The 18,512-nt window shown below is 39.1% G+C and overlaps 1 protein-coding gene across 1 annotated transcript in view; it reads right to left on the reverse strand.

Moving 5' to 3' along the window:
- Nucleotides 1-18,512, reverse strand: part of LOC141128757 (serine incorporator 2-like) — a 74,892-nt gene that overhangs the window by 21,747 nt on the left and 34,633 nt on the right. The window contains exons 2-8 of the mRNA XM_073616231.1: nucleotides 7,192-7,353; nucleotides 6,553-6,731; nucleotides 4,573-4,652; nucleotides 2,701-2,838; nucleotides 2,379-2,548; nucleotides 1,231-1,321; nucleotides 989-1,124 (exon numbers count right to left, since the gene is read on the reverse strand). Of these exons, the coding sequence (XP_073472332.1) occupies nucleotides 989-1,124; nucleotides 1,231-1,321; nucleotides 2,379-2,548; nucleotides 2,701-2,838; nucleotides 4,573-4,652; nucleotides 6,553-6,731; nucleotides 7,192-7,353 (956 nt within the window). The remainder of the gene's footprint in view (nucleotides 1-988; nucleotides 1,125-1,230; nucleotides 1,322-2,378; nucleotides 2,549-2,700; nucleotides 2,839-4,572; nucleotides 4,653-6,552; nucleotides 6,732-7,191; nucleotides 7,354-18,512) is intronic.

Below are 18,512 nucleotides of genomic sequence, written 5' to 3' on the forward strand. Positions count from 1 at the left end.
ATAAAGTTGATTGTAAAGAGATTGTATGGTCAGCTTGTATCGTATTATGGCAAGCCTTAGACCAATAGAAAAGAAAAAAAAAGGGGTTGCACAAAATTACATTGGAAAGCAAGCTACCCATTTAAAATTAGCCCAAAGGACATTTTTTGTTGTACGGACATGTAATAATAGAGGGATGTAATAGCACTGCTATAAATTAAGTACTGACTAAGTAAATACAATGATCATACAAAGAAACAAGGTGCTGAATGAATAGTCCAATAGTCTTTATAGGAACCATCAGAGAACACTAAGGACCCATCTGCTGATGAGAAGCATTCTCAGTCCTGAGCGTGGTTGACCCTATAGGGTCTATGAAGGAGATGAGCTTCCATTGCACCTCGGGATGGGAGACTAGTCACAGATTGTAGTTTTGTTAGCGAAGCACGTTTTAAGTCACAGTGAAATTTTAAGCATTATTCTCATAAGAAGATTATCTACATCTAATTTTTGTTTATTTTTATTTAACTTTTTATTCATTTGGACTATTCATTCAGCACCTTGCTTCTTTGTATGATTGTTGTATTTACTTGGTCAGTACTTCATTTACAGCAGCGCTATCACAACACTTATTGTTCTGCGAAAACATCCAGGTATATACTATCGTAGCAGCTTCCATACATTAGCACTTGATTTGTGTCACTGAAAAAGTGTGATATTTATTCACCACTAAATGGCAGCGCACAACTACCACATTATTATTTTGTTGTACGGACAGCTTTTCTTTCCATAAAAGTGTACATGAAATGTATATTGAAGCCCTCCAGCAGTAACTGCATGAACAAATGATATAAATGTAGCCCCATAACTAACAGCAGGAAGTGGTCCCATTACATAGCAATAGGAGGGAGGTTTATGTCCAGCCACCGATTGGGATCCAGTGTAGTCAGAACCAAAAACAGATTCTTTCCATCATACTCAAAGAAAGCAAAAACACATACCAACTCACCTAATGAAGAGAGTGCACAAAATAAAGATCACAAGTCCTACAATGCTGGGAGCATCCCACCACTGATTCACCTTAGAGGTGGAAGAACTGGTTCCATTATTCACGATAGCAAGCAATGTAGGATTGCAAGCCTTTTCTGGAATAGAAAAGGGTGACAGAATTATATGTAGGAAGCCTGTGATTGCAGCTTAGCAGTAAAAATGAATCCAATACCCAATCCATTGCAGTTTCTTACTTGTTACCTGGAAAATTTGCTATAGCAGACCATGTGACAAAAACCGTATACAATGTAATAACAGATGATTGTAATAATCCTGAATGAGGCTGAGCATCCTGCAAAAAAGAAAAAAATATGAAGTCCTAAGTACTTTCAAAGTACTGGATATTTCAGAGTGTTGGACTACATTCACACTTGAGCTTTCAAGTTTTTTTTTTTTTCAGCCGTTTTTCATTTACGTGTTTTTGCTGTGGCCAATGTAAACCTGTGCAAGGTGTTGAGTGATACTGGAAAAGGGGAGGGGAGCTCCTGTTTGAGGTGAAAACGCCTGAAAAAACGATAAGGCTCCATTCACACATAGGTAATTTGAATCGCGGGTGGAATCGCCATGATTCTGCCTGCAATTTCAGATTCGTGGCAAAACGCAGGATGCGTTTACGATGCCATTATTTCTTAATGGCACCCGGAACGTCCTTTGGGTGACACACGTTTCATGATTTTGTTTGCGCAATTGCAGTGCGATTTGTCACGGCAAAATTGCACCACGTTTAATAATGGCATCGCAAACGCATCCCGTGTTTCATGGACGGAATCACCTATGAGTGAAGCCTCATTTCTAACTGTTCAGGCATTTTCCATTGGAGTCTATGTTGACAAAAATGCTCAAATCTGTCTGAATAGTAGCTCATTTACTCACGTGCAAAAAATGTAAAAAACGCAGCAGTGATTAATACCACCAAAAGAGAGCTCCATTTGTGTGGAAAAAATTACATCAATTTTATTTGGGCAGTGTCATACGACCACGCAATTGTCAGTTAAAGTAACACAGTGCTGTATCGCAAAAAGTGGCCTGGTCATGAAGGGGGGGGAGGGTAAATCTTCCGAAGGTCAACTGGTTAAAGATTAATTGAAAAAAAAAAAAAAGGGGGGGATCGGGATATTTAGAGGTAATATACATCATAGTCTCCAAATGGTGTTGTTGTTGTTTATACAGTGACTGAAGCAATAGGTAAGATACTTTTTTGTATGGGCAGGTTCAGAGATGACATCCAGCAGTCATGAAGAAACTCTGTTCCTGATGACTTTAACAAATAATTTAGGAGACAGTATAAATTCCATGAAAACACATAACTGTATAGAACCTATTTTCTTTTGTTCAAAAAAAATTTTTACCTGTATTTTGGGAAGAATAGACACTACAGAAACAATAACACAGAATATAAGGTTGAGACTGATGAGCACTTTGTTGAGAACACAATCCCCAGATCCGGTGTAGTAAACATACAGACACACGATGGCTGCAATTGCTCCAGCGTAGATCAGCAAAGTAAATATGAGAAGAGCTGTTGACATGAAAATTTGAGTGTCAAAGCAGTGCCAAACCAAAACATTTACTAAGAAATTGTATTTTTACCATGCCTTGTACTTTATAATGATTAATTTGCACCAATAAAAAAAAAAAAAAAAAAAAAAAAAAAACTTTCGGTCTACTTACCTGCATACCAGCACTTAGTATTGCCATCCTCAGCCCGCTGCAGCCAAGACTGACTCCAGGAGTGGGCAAGATCGATAATGAGTACGAGCTGGACCAAGAAGAACAGGAAACCACCAACCATGCCAAAATAATACCACACTGTGTGGAAGAGATGAACAGAATTAATAAAATCCGACACAAGAAGAAACTATCAAGAATGTGAACACGCAGAGTTGAGGTGAGGCAGATATGCAATTAGTGTGTCTTAATGGGGTTGCCAATTGTCCCTTTGGCAACACAGACATCCCATACAGAAGAATTATACAGTATAGTATCATTTCCAATTTTTTCTAAAAATACAGAGACCCAATAAAAATTAAAAAAAAAAAAACCCCAGTTTTAAAATGTGTGCTTAAAGCCAGTTTTGACAAAATTTAAAGCTGAACTCCTGGCAGATATAAACATGCATGAATCTTACTATTGGTTTCCTGTAATGCCATGTAATGCAGCACTAAGGCCTTGTTCACACCATGGTGCAGACACATCCGTTTTCTGCACGCGTTCTGCAAGGGCTCAAATAAAATGGTGGTTCTTCATGTGCCCTGTTCACACCACAATATGCACATTTTTTCTGAAATCAACATTGGTGTGAACAGGGCACATAAGTGATGCACATGAAAACTGATGTCAACGTGCATAAAAACTGACTGAATCATGCATGAAAACCGATGTGAAACTGAAGTCTCTGCAAGTGAAATCTGCGCAGTTTTCCCATCAGTTTTCTTGCACATATGGTGTGAATGGGCCATAAGATAGGATAGACCTGTGGGGATATTGCTTTGCACAGAGCAGTCAACTGTGTGAAAATGCTTACAGGAAACAAAATGTTATGAAACTTCTGAAGCGCTAATAAATATCTTGAAGAGCTGCACGATTCTGGCTAAAATGAGGATCACAATTTTTTTGCTTAGAATAAAGATCACGATTCTCGTGGCGTATCATCATCTTTCACATTATACAAAAAAATTGTGCTAACTTTACGGTTTATTTTTTTATTCATTGACGTGTATTTTTTCCCCAAAAATTGCATTTGAAAGACTGCTGCGCAAATACAGTGTGACATAAAATATTGCAACAACCGCCATTTTATTCTCTAGGGTCTCTGCTAAAAAAAAAAATATATATATATATATATATATATATATATATATATATATATATATAATGTTTGGGGGTCCTAAGCAATTTTCTAGCAGAAAATACTGATTTTTACTTGTAAGCAACAAGTGTCAGAAAAAGGCTTGGCCTTTAAGTGGTTAAACTGCTCTTATTTACAGACAGAAGGTCTTCCCTTTGATCCAGTCTAAAGGAACAAAATGTTACAATGTTTCCCTTTATCTCCCAAATGGAGGAATGTTGATTAAAAAAAGCTGGCAATTGTTTGACAGCTGTGAGCAGAGAATGGCTCTGCACTTGTCACATAAAATCGAGGATCAGGTTAAGATCGTGAGGGGGGTTGAATCGAGATCACAATTTTTTAACGATTAATCGTGCAGCTCTAAAATCTTGTTTTAATTATACACACGCATTTAATGTATGTAAAACTACAAAAAATACATGCAATGATATGACCATTACATAGAATAATCATTCATACAAGAATTGTGTCTATCAAAAATCAACTGTACTAAACTGGGGCTGTATGAATAAAACAATGCTTTTCATTAATAAAAAGGTACACATTCTTTCAGAAAATGTAAATGTTAACCAAATCATCATTTTTTTCTGTTGTATCAAACACTTGATTTCTAGCAAAAGATTGTCTGAAACAATTTTTTACGATTGCATATATAGCCATCATAAATGATGCCAAAAAAACTTGTGCAAACTTACCTGTGGTGAACACTCCGTTAGGGATGAAGAAAGCACCAACAGTGATGCCCACTAAAATCAGAAATTTGAAAAACCAAAACCTAAACAAAACCAACAAGCCAGAAATTCAAATTATTATCATCAAGGCAACAAGGAGACCAAACAACAACTAAAAATGTACATGTAGTTCATTTGATATGCATATGGAAATGGATGAAAATCCTACATTTTGTGTGGTTGATCTACTTTTCATAAATTAGCCTAAAAAGATGAATTTCAGGCACACAGCTCAATATAGTTGCAAAACATAGATGGGAACTAGTAGGATTTGTAATTATACACAGCTAGTTTTGTGATCCTGGCATCACCTTATGCATGTGTTCACCTTTCTACACAGTGGGATGGGGGTGCTTTAAAAAACATTTATTTCATTTTATTATTTTTTTGTTTAAATTTTTTTTTTTTTACACTGTAACTTTAATTTAGTTTTTTTTAACACTTTTGTTGCTATCACCATCTCTTGTGATAACAAAAAAACATGACAAGTCCTGTTTTTGGAGAGATCTGGGGGAGGGGGTTGAGACACCCTTCTGCCACCTGTAAAAGTAATCTAGCAGCTCTTTAGCAAGACACAAATCGCCGGCTGAAGAAAATGATATCCCAGTCATCAATACAGTGATGCCCGAGAGATCACCCTTCCCATCCAAGGACATTCAGGTATGTCCTATGGATGGAAAGTGGTTACATTTCTTCTGATTAACCCCTTTTTAAACCTTAGTTTCTTTAGTTTACCCCTTTTCAGCCCTAATTAACTCCTCCTCCTTCCTTCAACTATTAATTTTCCTGCTGATTTTTCTATTTCTATTATATTAAAAGAAAAAAAACAAAAAAACAAAAAACAAACATTTATACTCACCTAGGTGGATGCAGCATTGATCCAATGCTGCATCTGTCCCCCGCCACCTCTACACCAAGAACTGAGCCATTAAAGACTGCCGATTGCTCAGTTCTCGATCTTCAGTGAGCGGGGAGCAGTGACAGTCATCAGCTCTCTGTTCTGCCCCTCCAGTGCTCACTGGATTCCTGCGCTGTGGAGGTGGCAGAAGCAGATGGCTGGGGCTCCCAGCAGCTCCCTGAGAGGCTGAGTCAGCTGCCGGTCCAGGCATCAGAGTGGAGCCCATCAATAAAAGTCGGTATCTCTCCAAAATTCTGGACTGGCTAAGTGACATCAGCCAATGGCAGACTTTATACCGCTGTCAGCTGAATACGGGTCACAGAAACGCAGAAAGTGCACTCCTGTGATCCCCAGGCGAAGCAGGGAAAAAACAGCTTTGGCCCTACTTCTTCTTTAATCATTAAACTTGTTTTGTTAATAATTTTTTTTTAAATCACTTTTTTTTAGTTTTGTTAAATATTTTGTGTAAGGACTGCAAAAAAACAATTTGCAAGACAAAAAAAAAAACAAACAAACAAAAAAAAAACACAATGTTATTACTTTGATATCCTAAGTAATGACAACGTTATTGTCAAATAAACATGTCCATAGCAAAAAATGTAAACATTACTCTGATCCATAGGAGCTGTACATGTTTGAGTAGGGAAGTGGTTAAAAAAGATCCTAAGTCTGTTTCTAACAGAAACATGCATTTACATTAGACGACTGGCAAGAATCTGCAATTTTAATACAAAGTAAAGAGGAAAGAAGTGTTGATAAGTTTGTCGATTAAAATTTCCCGTGAATGCCAATAGATACAGAGGGGAATGTTGGCTTGTTTTAATTCTTATTACTGATTGTTCAGAATGTGTTATTTACTTTTTTTTTTTTTTAAATATATGCTTACATTAAATCAGCGTTTTTTATTTTTTTTTTATAGCTGCATGGGGTTTAGCTTGTAATCTCTGTGCATCTGCGTTTTAAGAAATACAAATCAGCAATACAGATGCGAAAACAGAAATTAGGACAGAAAACTTCATTTCACCAGTGCTTTAAGGAGTTCTCACCCATTCTGTATATATGATCTTGGATCCCGGCTACTCCGCACACATATCATTATTAAGACAAATAAAAAGAAAAAGGCAGCCATAGCAAAACACATGCGGTAGACAGCTTGGTGACCAACTACGATATCACAATTTACTTTGCCTTCAATGGTAGTTGATGTGGAGCAGAGCCAAGGCAACTGAGGATAAAAGAAAAACAATGACAAAGAAAATGAGCGGTCTTGCATACAGGTCCACCATTTAAATCTCCTACCTCCCCAAGCATCTTGTTCCTCCGTGTTCAATCTACATCCATCACTGCCTAGTCATTTGCTTTAGGCTTATCTACAGTATGTGGGCTAAGAGTACAAGGTAAACGGCTTTGGTTTTCCAGGTTTTTCTGGATCATGTCCAATACAAGAGCAAATTACATATTGTGGTATTCAAGTACAATCTACATCTTGGCATATTTAGTAAAAGTTAACCATGCATCAATCTAATTTCTCTAACTGGACCTGACCATCCACCTGCCACAAAGTTAAATCATGGCAAATTTATCAAATGGTATTTTTAGGCTAGGTTTAGTTACATTCCCAATTTTAAAATGTACATAAAATTAAAAAAGAAACAAAAAATTTTTCTAAATATATAGCCACATACCTTGTTCAGTCCATTTTCCACCCCAGGTATGATCATAATGCAAGCTACTAAAGTTCCAAGAAGCAGAAAGATGGAGAATGTCAGCCGTGTTATAGTGGAGTTCTTGGTAGATGGACAACATCCACAAAGGAGGCATGGTGCTGTGCCACACAGACAGGAAGCCTGCCAAATTGTAGGAAGGGGGAATTAGAGTGAGTTCAGCACTGAGAATAATACTAGATATAAAACTTAAAATATACCGGAGACCTGTTGGGACACTAGGCTACGATAGAAGTTTTTGTTCACATTCTAGATACATGTATTTCTATTGCAATCATTTAAAAACCCTTTGATTATGCAAAAATGGATTTTCATCTATTAAAATAACGTTACCAAAAAAAATGATGCAGTATCCGAGATAGAGCTAGAGATAGAGAATGTAAAACTCCCTTCCACAGTTGGTGGCGTCAGAGGGAGTAATAACGCTTAGATGGGCATCTTAGCGAATGCAATATAGGAAATGGTATTGGCATAAATAACCATGTAACTACTGTATATATAAATAGTAATTAAAGTGGCTGTTAACAAATTTTTTGATCTTGTACCTACAGGTAAGCCTATAATAAGGCTTACCTGTAGGTGTAGTGAATATCTCCTAAACTTGTGGTGTTTAGGAGATATTCACACTGGATGCAGCCGGTGACGTCACCAGCGCATGCGCTCTGAAGGTCCGGCATATCATGCCGGAGCTTCAGAGGTCCGTACCATAGCAAAGAATAACGTCATTGTGGCCCCAGCCACTCATGGAGCCCTTGAAACTGGAAGGAAGGCCGGAGGATGGAAGCCCCATTCGCAGTGACAGCGCATCACTGGAGGGCTTTTTTCTAAGGTAAGTAGTTCATAATGTGCTAGTATGTGATGCATACTACCACATTATGCCATTGCCTTGCAGGGGATTTTTTTTTGAAAGCAGTGGTTTAATACCGCTTTAAAAATACATGTGTTCAATGCATTTGTATCAAAACCATTATAAATTTCCTTTTCATGTTCTTTTATTATGCTTTGGTACTCTGACTGGTTTCAAAATGAAACAAAGCCAATTTTCTCCCTTTTTGTGAGATAAACATGAAATGTTGTTGGGAAATCTTTGAACGTTCCCTTTCCTGTCCCATTTCCAACTGATTCATAGATTTGTTATCAGCTAAGTAACAATAGCATGGCTACTTGGGTAGTTTGTGTTTTTGTGCTAGGACATTAGTCCAAAGACTGAAGTTAGCAATTAACCTTGCCTGTGAAGCTATACACAATATGTTTGCACGGTATCAGAGGCGTACTATGAAGCTTGTGGGCCCTGATGCAAAAGCTGAGCTGCTCCCCCCCCCCCCATTAACATCTGCTGCTTTTACAGCGCTTTTTGGCACGTCACTCTGTGTAGGTGAAACTGGACACTCAGAGTGCCCAGGAGGGACCTTGGCTGGCCCCAGAGTTTACTGAATTACCTACATAGAACCAGAACTAAATAAACTTATACCAGTACAAGATTCTGTTTGCTTGTTATGGGTATTTTACTTTTCACCAAGCACCTGAGCAGCTTCACTGATTAATTCAGTTAATGTTTACAGATTGTGGATATGTGAAAACAATTTTTTAATCAATTACAACTATGTATGTATGCATTTTTAGTAACCAAGTGGCAGAAAAAAGTAGTAATTATTTCCTGAAGAAAAAAAAAAAACACACACAGCTAGCCATACACTAAATGATATTTGATTTCGAACTGTGTGTGTGTGGCCAACCCAGCTTGACAGAAGCCAATCGTGTGATTGACTTCTGTCAAAGGAACATGTTGGAAAAGTTTCCTCACACAGCAGCTGCAGCCAACAGAACAGTGCGGGTCATCTTGCTCGAGTGGATAGAGGGATCTTTTTTTTTTGTAAACCCCATAGTTGAAGATAAAAAAAAAAAAAGAAAAAAAAACATGTGTAGGGCCAGCTTAATTACAGTTACATCATTGGCTATCCTATGTCTTTACACACAATACACCAGACACGGAAGTAGTAGCGGAGAACATGGTAGTGGTGGTCACGGGGATCCTAAACCTGCAATCACCGAAGTAGGGCAGAGGTAAGTTTGCAACAATATCCAAGTATGCTTGTGGATTATAGCAGTTGCCTCAGTCATCAAAACGAGAAAGCAGGGCTGTGCCGCTCCAGGTGAGAGCTATCTTTCCCCCAAACATCAGGTGCAAGTCCAGACCGAGGTCCGGATAGATAGCCAAAGAAACATGAAGAGTTGACAATACTCCAAGGTGTAGAGGAATAAAATACAGCTTTATTATAAATTCAAATCCATGTGGATAACATCAATTCAGACACAGCAGAGGTTGACGCGTTTCACAAATCAAATTCGCTTAATCATGATCAGATTATGATCACTACTACTTAGTTCTAGCAACAGGAAAGTATGTTCAAGTGTATCACAATACTCCCCCGATAAACACCTTCACCAGGTTCTCTCTCAAGAAGATGATCCAAGAAGAAGGAAAAGCTGACCCTGGATAATGCCTGACCAACTGCTGTACAGTATGGAAGACAGTGCTCTTAGTATACAGTGCCTTGATAAAGTATTCATACCCCTTGAAATTTTCCATTTTGTAATTTAACAAAAAACGTAAACGTAAAGTGAAAGGAATTTTTTTTACAAATAAATATGTGAAAAGTTTGGTGTGCATTTGTATTCAGCCCCCTTTACTCTGATACCCCTAACTAATATCTAGTGGAGCCAATTGCCTTCAGAAGTCACCTAATTAATAAATAGAGTCCACCTCTGTGTAATTTAATCTCAGTATAAATACAGCTGTTCTGTGAAGCCCCCAGAGGTTTGTTAGTGAACAAACAGCATCATGAAGGCCAAGGAACACACCAGACAGGTCAAGAAAAAAAAGTTGTGGAGAAGTTTAAAGCAGGGTTAGGTTATTAAAAAAAAAAAAAAAGTATCCCAAAATTTGAACATCTCACAGAGCAGTGTTCAATCTATCATCCGAAAATGGAAAGAAAATGGCACAATTGCAAACCTACAAAGACATGGTCGTCCACCTAAACTGACAGGCCGGGCAAGGAGAGCATTAATCAGAGAAGCAGCCAAGAGGCCCATGGTAACTCTGGAGGAGCTGCAGAAATCCACAGCTCAGGTCGGAGAATCTGTCCACAGGACAACTATTAGGCTTGGTTCACATATGAGCCACATGTGGCTTACAGCAGGGGTCCGATGCATGCTGGTTCACCATTTCAGGTCCGATTTCAGCCCGAATTTTAAGCCCAAAACGCACTGGACCTGCTGCGGAGGATATGTGAACCAGCTCCATATAGAGCAGGTCAAAATCTCCTGCTATTGCGAATTGGATGCGGTGATGCTGCATCCGATTCGCAATGGTGTGAACCCAGCCTTAGTCGTGCACTCCACAAATCTGGCCTGGAAGAGAGGCAAGAAGAAAGCCATTGTTGATAGAAAGCCGTAAGTCCTGTTTGCAGTTTGCGAGAAGCCATGTGGGGGACACAGCAAACATGTGGAAGAAGATGCTCTGGTAAGATGAGACCAAGATTGAACTTTTTGGCCTAAAAGCAAAAAACTCTATGTATGGCGGTAAACTAACACTGCACATCACTCTGAACACATCATCCCCACTGTGAAACATGGTGGCGGCAGCATCATGTCGTGGGGATGCTTTTCTTCAGCAGGGACAGGGAAGCTGGTCAGAGTTGATGGGAAGATGGATGGAGCCAAATACAATCATAGAAGAAAACCTAGTCTTGAAAAAAACTTGAGACTGTGGTGGAGGTTCATACAGTCAGAGCTACAATGAAATGGTTTAGGTTAGGGTTGCATCAATGCCACTTTTTTAAGACAGAGTACAAGTACTGATACTTTTTTTTCCCCAAGTACTCGCCGATACCGATTCTTTTTTTTTTTTTAATGTAATGTGTCAGTGGCACTAATATGCAGCACTGATGAGGCGTTGAAGATTTTTATTTTAATTTTATTTTTTACAATTTTATTTTTTACAATTTTTTTTTGACAATGCTTTTTTTTTTTGGAGGGGGGGGAGTGGATGGTGTTAGTGTTTTTATTATTTTATTTGTTATTACTTTTACAATTTAACCTTTAAATATTTATAATAAAATCTTTTTTATTTATTTTTTTTTAGACCTGTTGTGTGGCTTTGGTGAGATATCAGGGGTCTAAACAGACCCCTGACATCTCCCTTTTGATACAGGGAAAGGAACTGAGGACACAGATTCCCCAGTCCCTTTCTCTGCAGCCTCAGCTGCACTGAGGCTCCTGTTCATTCATAAACTAAAGCATCAAACAGGTTACGTTGCTCAGTTATGAATGGACAGTCAGTGATCACTGACTGTTCATTCAGAAAAAGGAAGGAGTAGGTAAATTACATATTTACTGGCTCCTTCCTCCGCTCTCCATCTCGACAGATCCAGGACAGAGGGGGACCCGGAGAGAGCGAGGAGCACACGGGGGAGTCGGAGGTATCGGATCAAGCATCTGAACATTTGCACAAGTACCGATACTCATGCAAATGCTTGGTATCAGCACCTATACCGATACTAGTATCGGTATCAGTGCGACCCTAGTTTAGATCAAAGCATATTCATGTGTTAGAACGACCCAAAGTCCAGACCTAAATCCAATTGAGAACCTGTGGCAAGACTTAAATATTGCTGTTCACAGATGCTCTCCATCCAATCTGACAGAGCTTGAGCTATTTTGCAAAGAAGAATGGGCAAAAGTTTCACTCTCTAGCTGTGCAAAGCTGGTAGAGACCTACCCAAAAAGACTTGCAGCTGTAATTGCAGCGAAAGGTGGTTCTACAAAGTACTGACTCAGGGGAGACTAATACAAATGCACGCCACACTTTTCAGATATTTATTTGTAAAAAACATTTACCATTCTCCTTCCACTTCAAAATAACTATAATAACAACAACAATCAACAACAAACCTCTGAGGGCTTTACAGAACAGCTGTATTTATACTGAGATTAAATTACACACAGGTGGACTCTATTTACTAATTAAGTGACTTCTGAAGGCAATTGGTTCCACTAGATTTTAGTTAGAGGTATCAGAGTAAAGGGGGCTGAATACAAATGCATTTACGTTTTTGGCTGTAACATGACAAAAGTAAAAAAATTTCAAGGGGTATGAATACTTTTTCCAAGGCACTGTACGTCATGCCAAAACGTGTTTCTTCGTTTTGAAGTCAGGAAGGCTTACAGCCTTTGTTCGTTTTTACGGCTATCCAGGGCTCAGTTAGATTTCTCCTCACTTCCTGTGTGTCCCTGTTCAAAATGTTTCCTATACTTCCTGTCTAGTAAATGTTGTCAGCCCAACATGTGAGAGAAAATTACTGTTAGAGCCCCAGACCACATTAAAAACTAAACAAGATTCTAATCCATCTACACTATACAAAAGGTTAAAAAAAAAAAAAGTTGCCTTAGTTTCTTCCCTGAAGTGCTATTTATAATTATGAATTACTCACCACTGCGCTTTTAATTATCACTGTATCAGGGTGGAGTGAGCAATGCTGAAAATATATTGCCTACTCATACTTGTTGGTCTAACAATACTACTTATCAAGAACAGTTGCAAAATCTGGTGCTTCGCCTTTTAAAGGGTTAGCAAAAAAAAAAAAAATTCCCTGCAAAGGCAATGGCATAGTGTGTTAGTATACATCGCATACTAGGTCCAGCACTATGCCAGGGCTTCGGAATGCATGCGCCAGTGACGTAGAGCTGCATGATTAATCGTTAAAGAATCAAGAGTTCTCTGCTCACAGCTGACAGCTGTAAAAAAAACAAAAACAAAAAAAAATAGGCAGCCTGCCAAGTTTATCACAACATGGCTTAGGCAGAGATAGAGAGAAACATTGTAACACTTGGTTCTTTTAGATCAAAGGAATGGACTTTGGTCTGTAAATGAGGGCAGTTTAACCACTTAAAAAGACTAAACCTTTTTCTGACACTTGTTGCTTACGAGTTGAAATCAGTATTTTCTGCTAGAAAATTACTTAGAACCCCCAAACATTATATACCGTATTTATCGGTGTAGAACACACGCCGACGTATAAAAAGGAAAAAAACTTACATTTAAATGCCCATCAATGGAGCGGGGAATGGCGTTTAAACATGCACCCACGATTTTCCCCTGATTTTAATGTAATGTGAAAGATGATGTTATGCCGCGAGAATCGTGAGAGAGTTGTGATCTTTATTCTAAGTAAAAAAGAAAATTGTGATTCTCATTTTGGCCAGAATCATGCAGCTCTACGGTGACATCACCAGCTGCATCTAGTGGGAATATTTCCTTATTATAGGCTTACCTGTAGGTACATGTCCAAAAACTACTTTACTGCCATTTTAAGACTTGGACTACTACTGTTTAGGAGATACTTTACCATTGTTATCCTCAAATTGCAGCCTGCAATCAGTAGCCAATTTGGAAAAAAAGTGTAAGGCAAGTTGACATTCCTAGCCAATCCATTGATGTGCATTTAGTAGGCAATCAAAAGGAAGGGGCAGAATTGTATCAGGGAGGAGGGGGAAAACAAAACAAAACAAAAAAAAACAAAAAAAAAAAAATAAATAAAAAACAAGGTTAAGGCTACTATTTACACTGGCGATTATGGGCATAAAACATATTCCTGCAGCAAGAATCAGTGGATTCTTCTGGCTGGGATAAAACGGTGTAGGCAAACAATGTTCAGGAACCTGTACAAAGCAATGACAGGCTGATGGGAGCTGCAGTCGTTTGCATGTATCGCACCAATAAAATCCTTTCTTTTTTCAGCTCAAGCTAGGAAAGAGGTTGGTTTCTACCTTTGCAGTGTTCCGTGTATTTCAGAAACTTTTAGAAATGAGGACCATTGTTTTCTCTAATCTGTGAATCTGTTAACCACTTCAGCCCCGGAAGGTGTTACCCACTTCCTGACCAGGCCATTTTTTTGCGATATTGCACTGCGTCGCTTTACCTGACAATTGTGCGGTCGTGCGAGACTGTACCCAAATAAAATTGATGTCTTTTTTCCCCCCACAAATAGAGCTTTCTTTTGGTAGTATTTGATTACCTCTGCGGTTTTTATTTTTTGCGCTATAAACATATCCAAAGAATAAATAAATACAAACATAAATTTCTTCATTATTTTAGGCCAATATGCATTCTACATATTTTTTGTAAAAAAAAGTGCCAATAAATCGTATATTGATTGGTTTGCACAAAAGTTATAGCGTCTACAAACTATGGGATAGATTTAGGGACTTTTTTTTATTGGCAATGGCGACGGTCTGCGATTTTTAGCAGGACTGCGACATTGCAGCAGACAAATCTGACACTAAGTGACACTTTTTGGGGACCAGTGCCATCAATACAGTGATCAGTTCTAAAAAAAAAAAAATGCACTGATCCCTGTATAAATGACACTGGCAGGGAAGGGGTTAACACTAGGAGGCGATCAAGGGGTTAAATGTGTTCCCTGTGGAGGTGTTTGTGTGGGGAGTGGATTCACTGGAGGAAAAGAGAGATCTTGATTTAGCTTAGCTGAAACACGATCTCTCCCTCTTCCTCCCTGACAGTTGTTAACATCGGATCACAGATGTAATCCATCTCTCCTGGGAACGATTGGTGGGTCATGGCGGCCATTGGCTCCCGCTGTGTTCAATTACAGCGGGAGCGGCATGCCGGCAGTGCGCGCCCCCTAAACCGCGTGCACTAAATCACTTAGAGGTACGTGATTTTGCGCACCCAGGCCCCCCTGCCACAGTAAATGTACGTGGGGCGGTCCGAAAGCAGTTGAACTGGCCATACACAGTTAGATTTGCTACATCATGCAGATGGATAAATCTATTGCGGCTATTGTATTTCGAGAGCCGGCACCAGCAGCTATCAGAATACCCCAACACTGGCTGCATACTATTGGATACATCTCTTGTGCAGTTCACAATTTTCTGCCTGGCTCCTTCAATTTTTTTTTAGTCGAAATCGGTTAAAGTGGGAAGGTGATGGCAGGGCGATCCAGCCAGTTGAACAGGGAGTCGCATAGATTCTAGCAAGCTTAAAGCTGTTGTAAAGGTTTATTTTTTTGTCTTAAATAATAAACATGTTTTAGTTACCTGCTCTGTGCAATGGTATTGAACAGAGTGGTCCCTTATCTCCTCTTCTGGGGTCCCTCGCCAGCACCCTCTGCTCCTTGTCTTCTGAGAGCCCCCATAGCAAGGTGCGTGCTATGGGGGCACTCGTGCAGGTTTGCTCCCAAGTCAGAGTTTGTGTGTCCATAAACCAGGACGCAGCTTGACCCTGCCCTTGATCCCCGCCTCCCTCACAGGATTTAATTGATAGCATTGGCTCCTGCTGCTGCCTCTGTGTCCTGTGTGAAGATGGAGACAGCAGTGCTGCTCCAGACAGACACAGCGCTGGATCGAAAGAGGAGCAAGGTAAGTATTTAAGGTGGGACTAGGGGAAGCAGATCATGGAAGATTTTTTACCTCTTATTGCACAGAATGGAAGTACAACTAAAAAGGTAAAGCTTTCCTTTTTTTAGTTTTGAAGAGAGTGGAGAAGGACTAGGACACCTGTCAGGTTTTTATTGCTGTCTTTTCCGCAGTTAAGGAGTTTTCCTTCACATACACTTAATATGTGGTGTTCATGCCTGTAGATGTCACTATTTACAGTTTTATAGCTAATACTGCCTATACTTTGTAGAAGTTCATTCCAGTTCCTGCTATGATATGCTCAGAAAACTGCATGGGTTATTTAGATGGTCAAATGACAAATGCAGCATTTACCTGCTTTTTGAAAGCTATATTTACTAAGAAAGATTGAAAATTCTCACCTCCCTTCCCAACCCATTACTTAACTAGTATGTATTTATCAATGTTTCTGTGCTCACTGATTGCAAGTGATAATTCCTCATCACAACAACATATTGAATTGATTGCGATATCCCAAACTTCCCCAAAAGTAAAGTAAGCTAAACTTTGAACTTGTGCCCACAATGAAATGTTTATTCTCAATTTATAGTACTTTATATTCACAAAGATCTGTGATAAACTGCATTTTATTTGTTATGCTCACTGCTGCTAGTTTGTCAGTCTATTGCTAGCTGTATCCCCATCGGCAATCAATACTATGATTGACAATAGTGCTCTTATATAAATTTAGACTAGCACTAGATTTTATTCGGCTTCTATCCTATGGGCAGCACAGTGGTTAAGTGGTTAGCACTTCTGCCTAGCAGCACTAGGATCATCAGTTCTAATCCAACCACAATACTACCTTCCTGGAGTTTGCATGTTTCCCTGTGCCTGCGTAGGTTTCCTCTGGGTACTCCAGTTTCCTCCAAAGACATGCTGGTAGGTTAATTGGCTCCTGTCTAAACTAGTATGTGTATGTATGAATGTGAGTTAGGTACCTTAGATTATAAGCTCCTTGAGGGCAGGGACTGATGTGAATGTGCAATATACAGTTGTGCTCATAAATTTACATACCCTGGCGTAATTTATGATTTCTTGGCCATTTTTCAGAGAATATGAATGATAACACAAAAACATTTCTTTCAATCATGGTTAGGGTTTGGCTGAAGCCATTAATTATCAATCAACTGTGTTTACTCTTTTTAAATCATAAAGGCAACAGAAACTACCCAAATCACCCTGATCAAAAGTTGACATACCCTGGTGATTTTGGCCTGATAACATGCACACAAATTGACACAAAGGGGTTTGAATGGCTATTAAAGGGAACCATCCTCACCTGTGATCTGTTTGCTTGTAATTATTGTGTGTGTGTGTGTGTGTGTGTGTATATTAAAGGTCAATGAGTTTCTGGACTCCTGACAGACCCTTGCATCTTTCATCCAGTGCTGCACTGAAGTTTCTGGATTCTGAGTCATGGGGAAAGCAAAAGAATTGTCAAAGGATCTGCGGGAAAAGGTAGTTGAACTGTATAAAAAAATCAGGAAAGGGATATAAAAAGATATCCAAGGAATTGAGAATGCCAATCAGCAGTGTTCAAACTCTAATCAAGAAGTGGAAAATGAGGGGTTCTATTGAAACCAAACCACGGTCAGGTAGACCAACTAATATTTCAGCCACAACTGCCAGGAAAATTGTTTGGGATGCAAAGAAAAACCCATAAATAACTTCAGGTGAAATACAGGACTCTCTAAAAACATGTGGTGTGGCTGTTTCAAGATGCACAATAAGGAGGCACATGAAAGATGGGCCACGTGGTCAAGTCACCAGAAGAAAGCCATTACTACGCAAATGCCACAAAGTATCCCGCTTACAATACGCCAAACAGCACAGAGACAAGCCTCAAACCTTCTGGCACAAAGTCATTTGGAGTGATGAAACCAAAATTGAGCTTTTTGGCCACAACCATAAACGCTACATTTGAAGAGGAGTCAACAAGGCCTATGATGAAAGGTACACCATTCCTACTGTGAAACACGGAGGTGGATCGCTGATGTTTTGGGGATGTTTGAGCTGCAAAGGAAATTTGGTCAAATTTGATAGCAAGATGAATGCAGTATGTTATCAAAAAATACTGGAGGAACATTTGCATTCATCAGCCAGGAATTTGCGCATGGGACGTACTTGGACATTCCAACATGACAATGATCCAAAACACAAGGGAAAGTTGACCTGACATTAGCTACAGCAAAATAAAGTGAAGGTTCTGGAGTGGCCATCTCAGTCTCCTGACCTTAATATCATTGAGCCACTCTGGGGAGATCTCAAACGTGCAGTTCATGCAAGACAGCCCAAGAACAGGAACTTGAGGCTTTTTGCCAAGAGGAATGGGCAGCTTTACCATCTGAAAAAATAAAGAGCCTCATCCACAAATACCACAAAAGACTTCAAGCTGTCATTGATGTTAAAGGGGCAATACACGGTATTAAGTAAAGTAAACTTTTTATCTGGGTCATTTGGGTAGTTTCTGTTGCCATCATGATTTAAAAAGAGTAAACACAGTTGATAATAAATGGCTTCAGACAAACACTAACCATGAGTGAAAGAAAAGTTTTTGTGTTATCATTCATATTCTCTGAAAAATGGCCAAGAAATCATAAATTCTGCCAGGGTATGTGAACTTATGTGCACAACTGTATATGTAAATTGATGGCGCTGTAATAAATCCTATAATTTGGGCAAAGTGAACACATAATTATGCATTACAAAAAAGCTGAAAAAAACAAATAAATTTTAGGACAGATTCAAGTTTGTCAGTTTTTAAAACTCTTGAATTTTGCTTTTCAAGTAGAGCTTCCATTCTC

This window comes from Aquarana catesbeiana, linkage group LG02 (assembly GCF_042186555.1).
Source record: "Aquarana catesbeiana isolate 2022-GZ linkage group LG02, ASM4218655v1, whole genome shotgun sequence".
Lineage (NCBI taxonomy): Eukaryota > Metazoa > Chordata > Amphibia > Anura > Ranidae > Aquarana > Aquarana catesbeiana.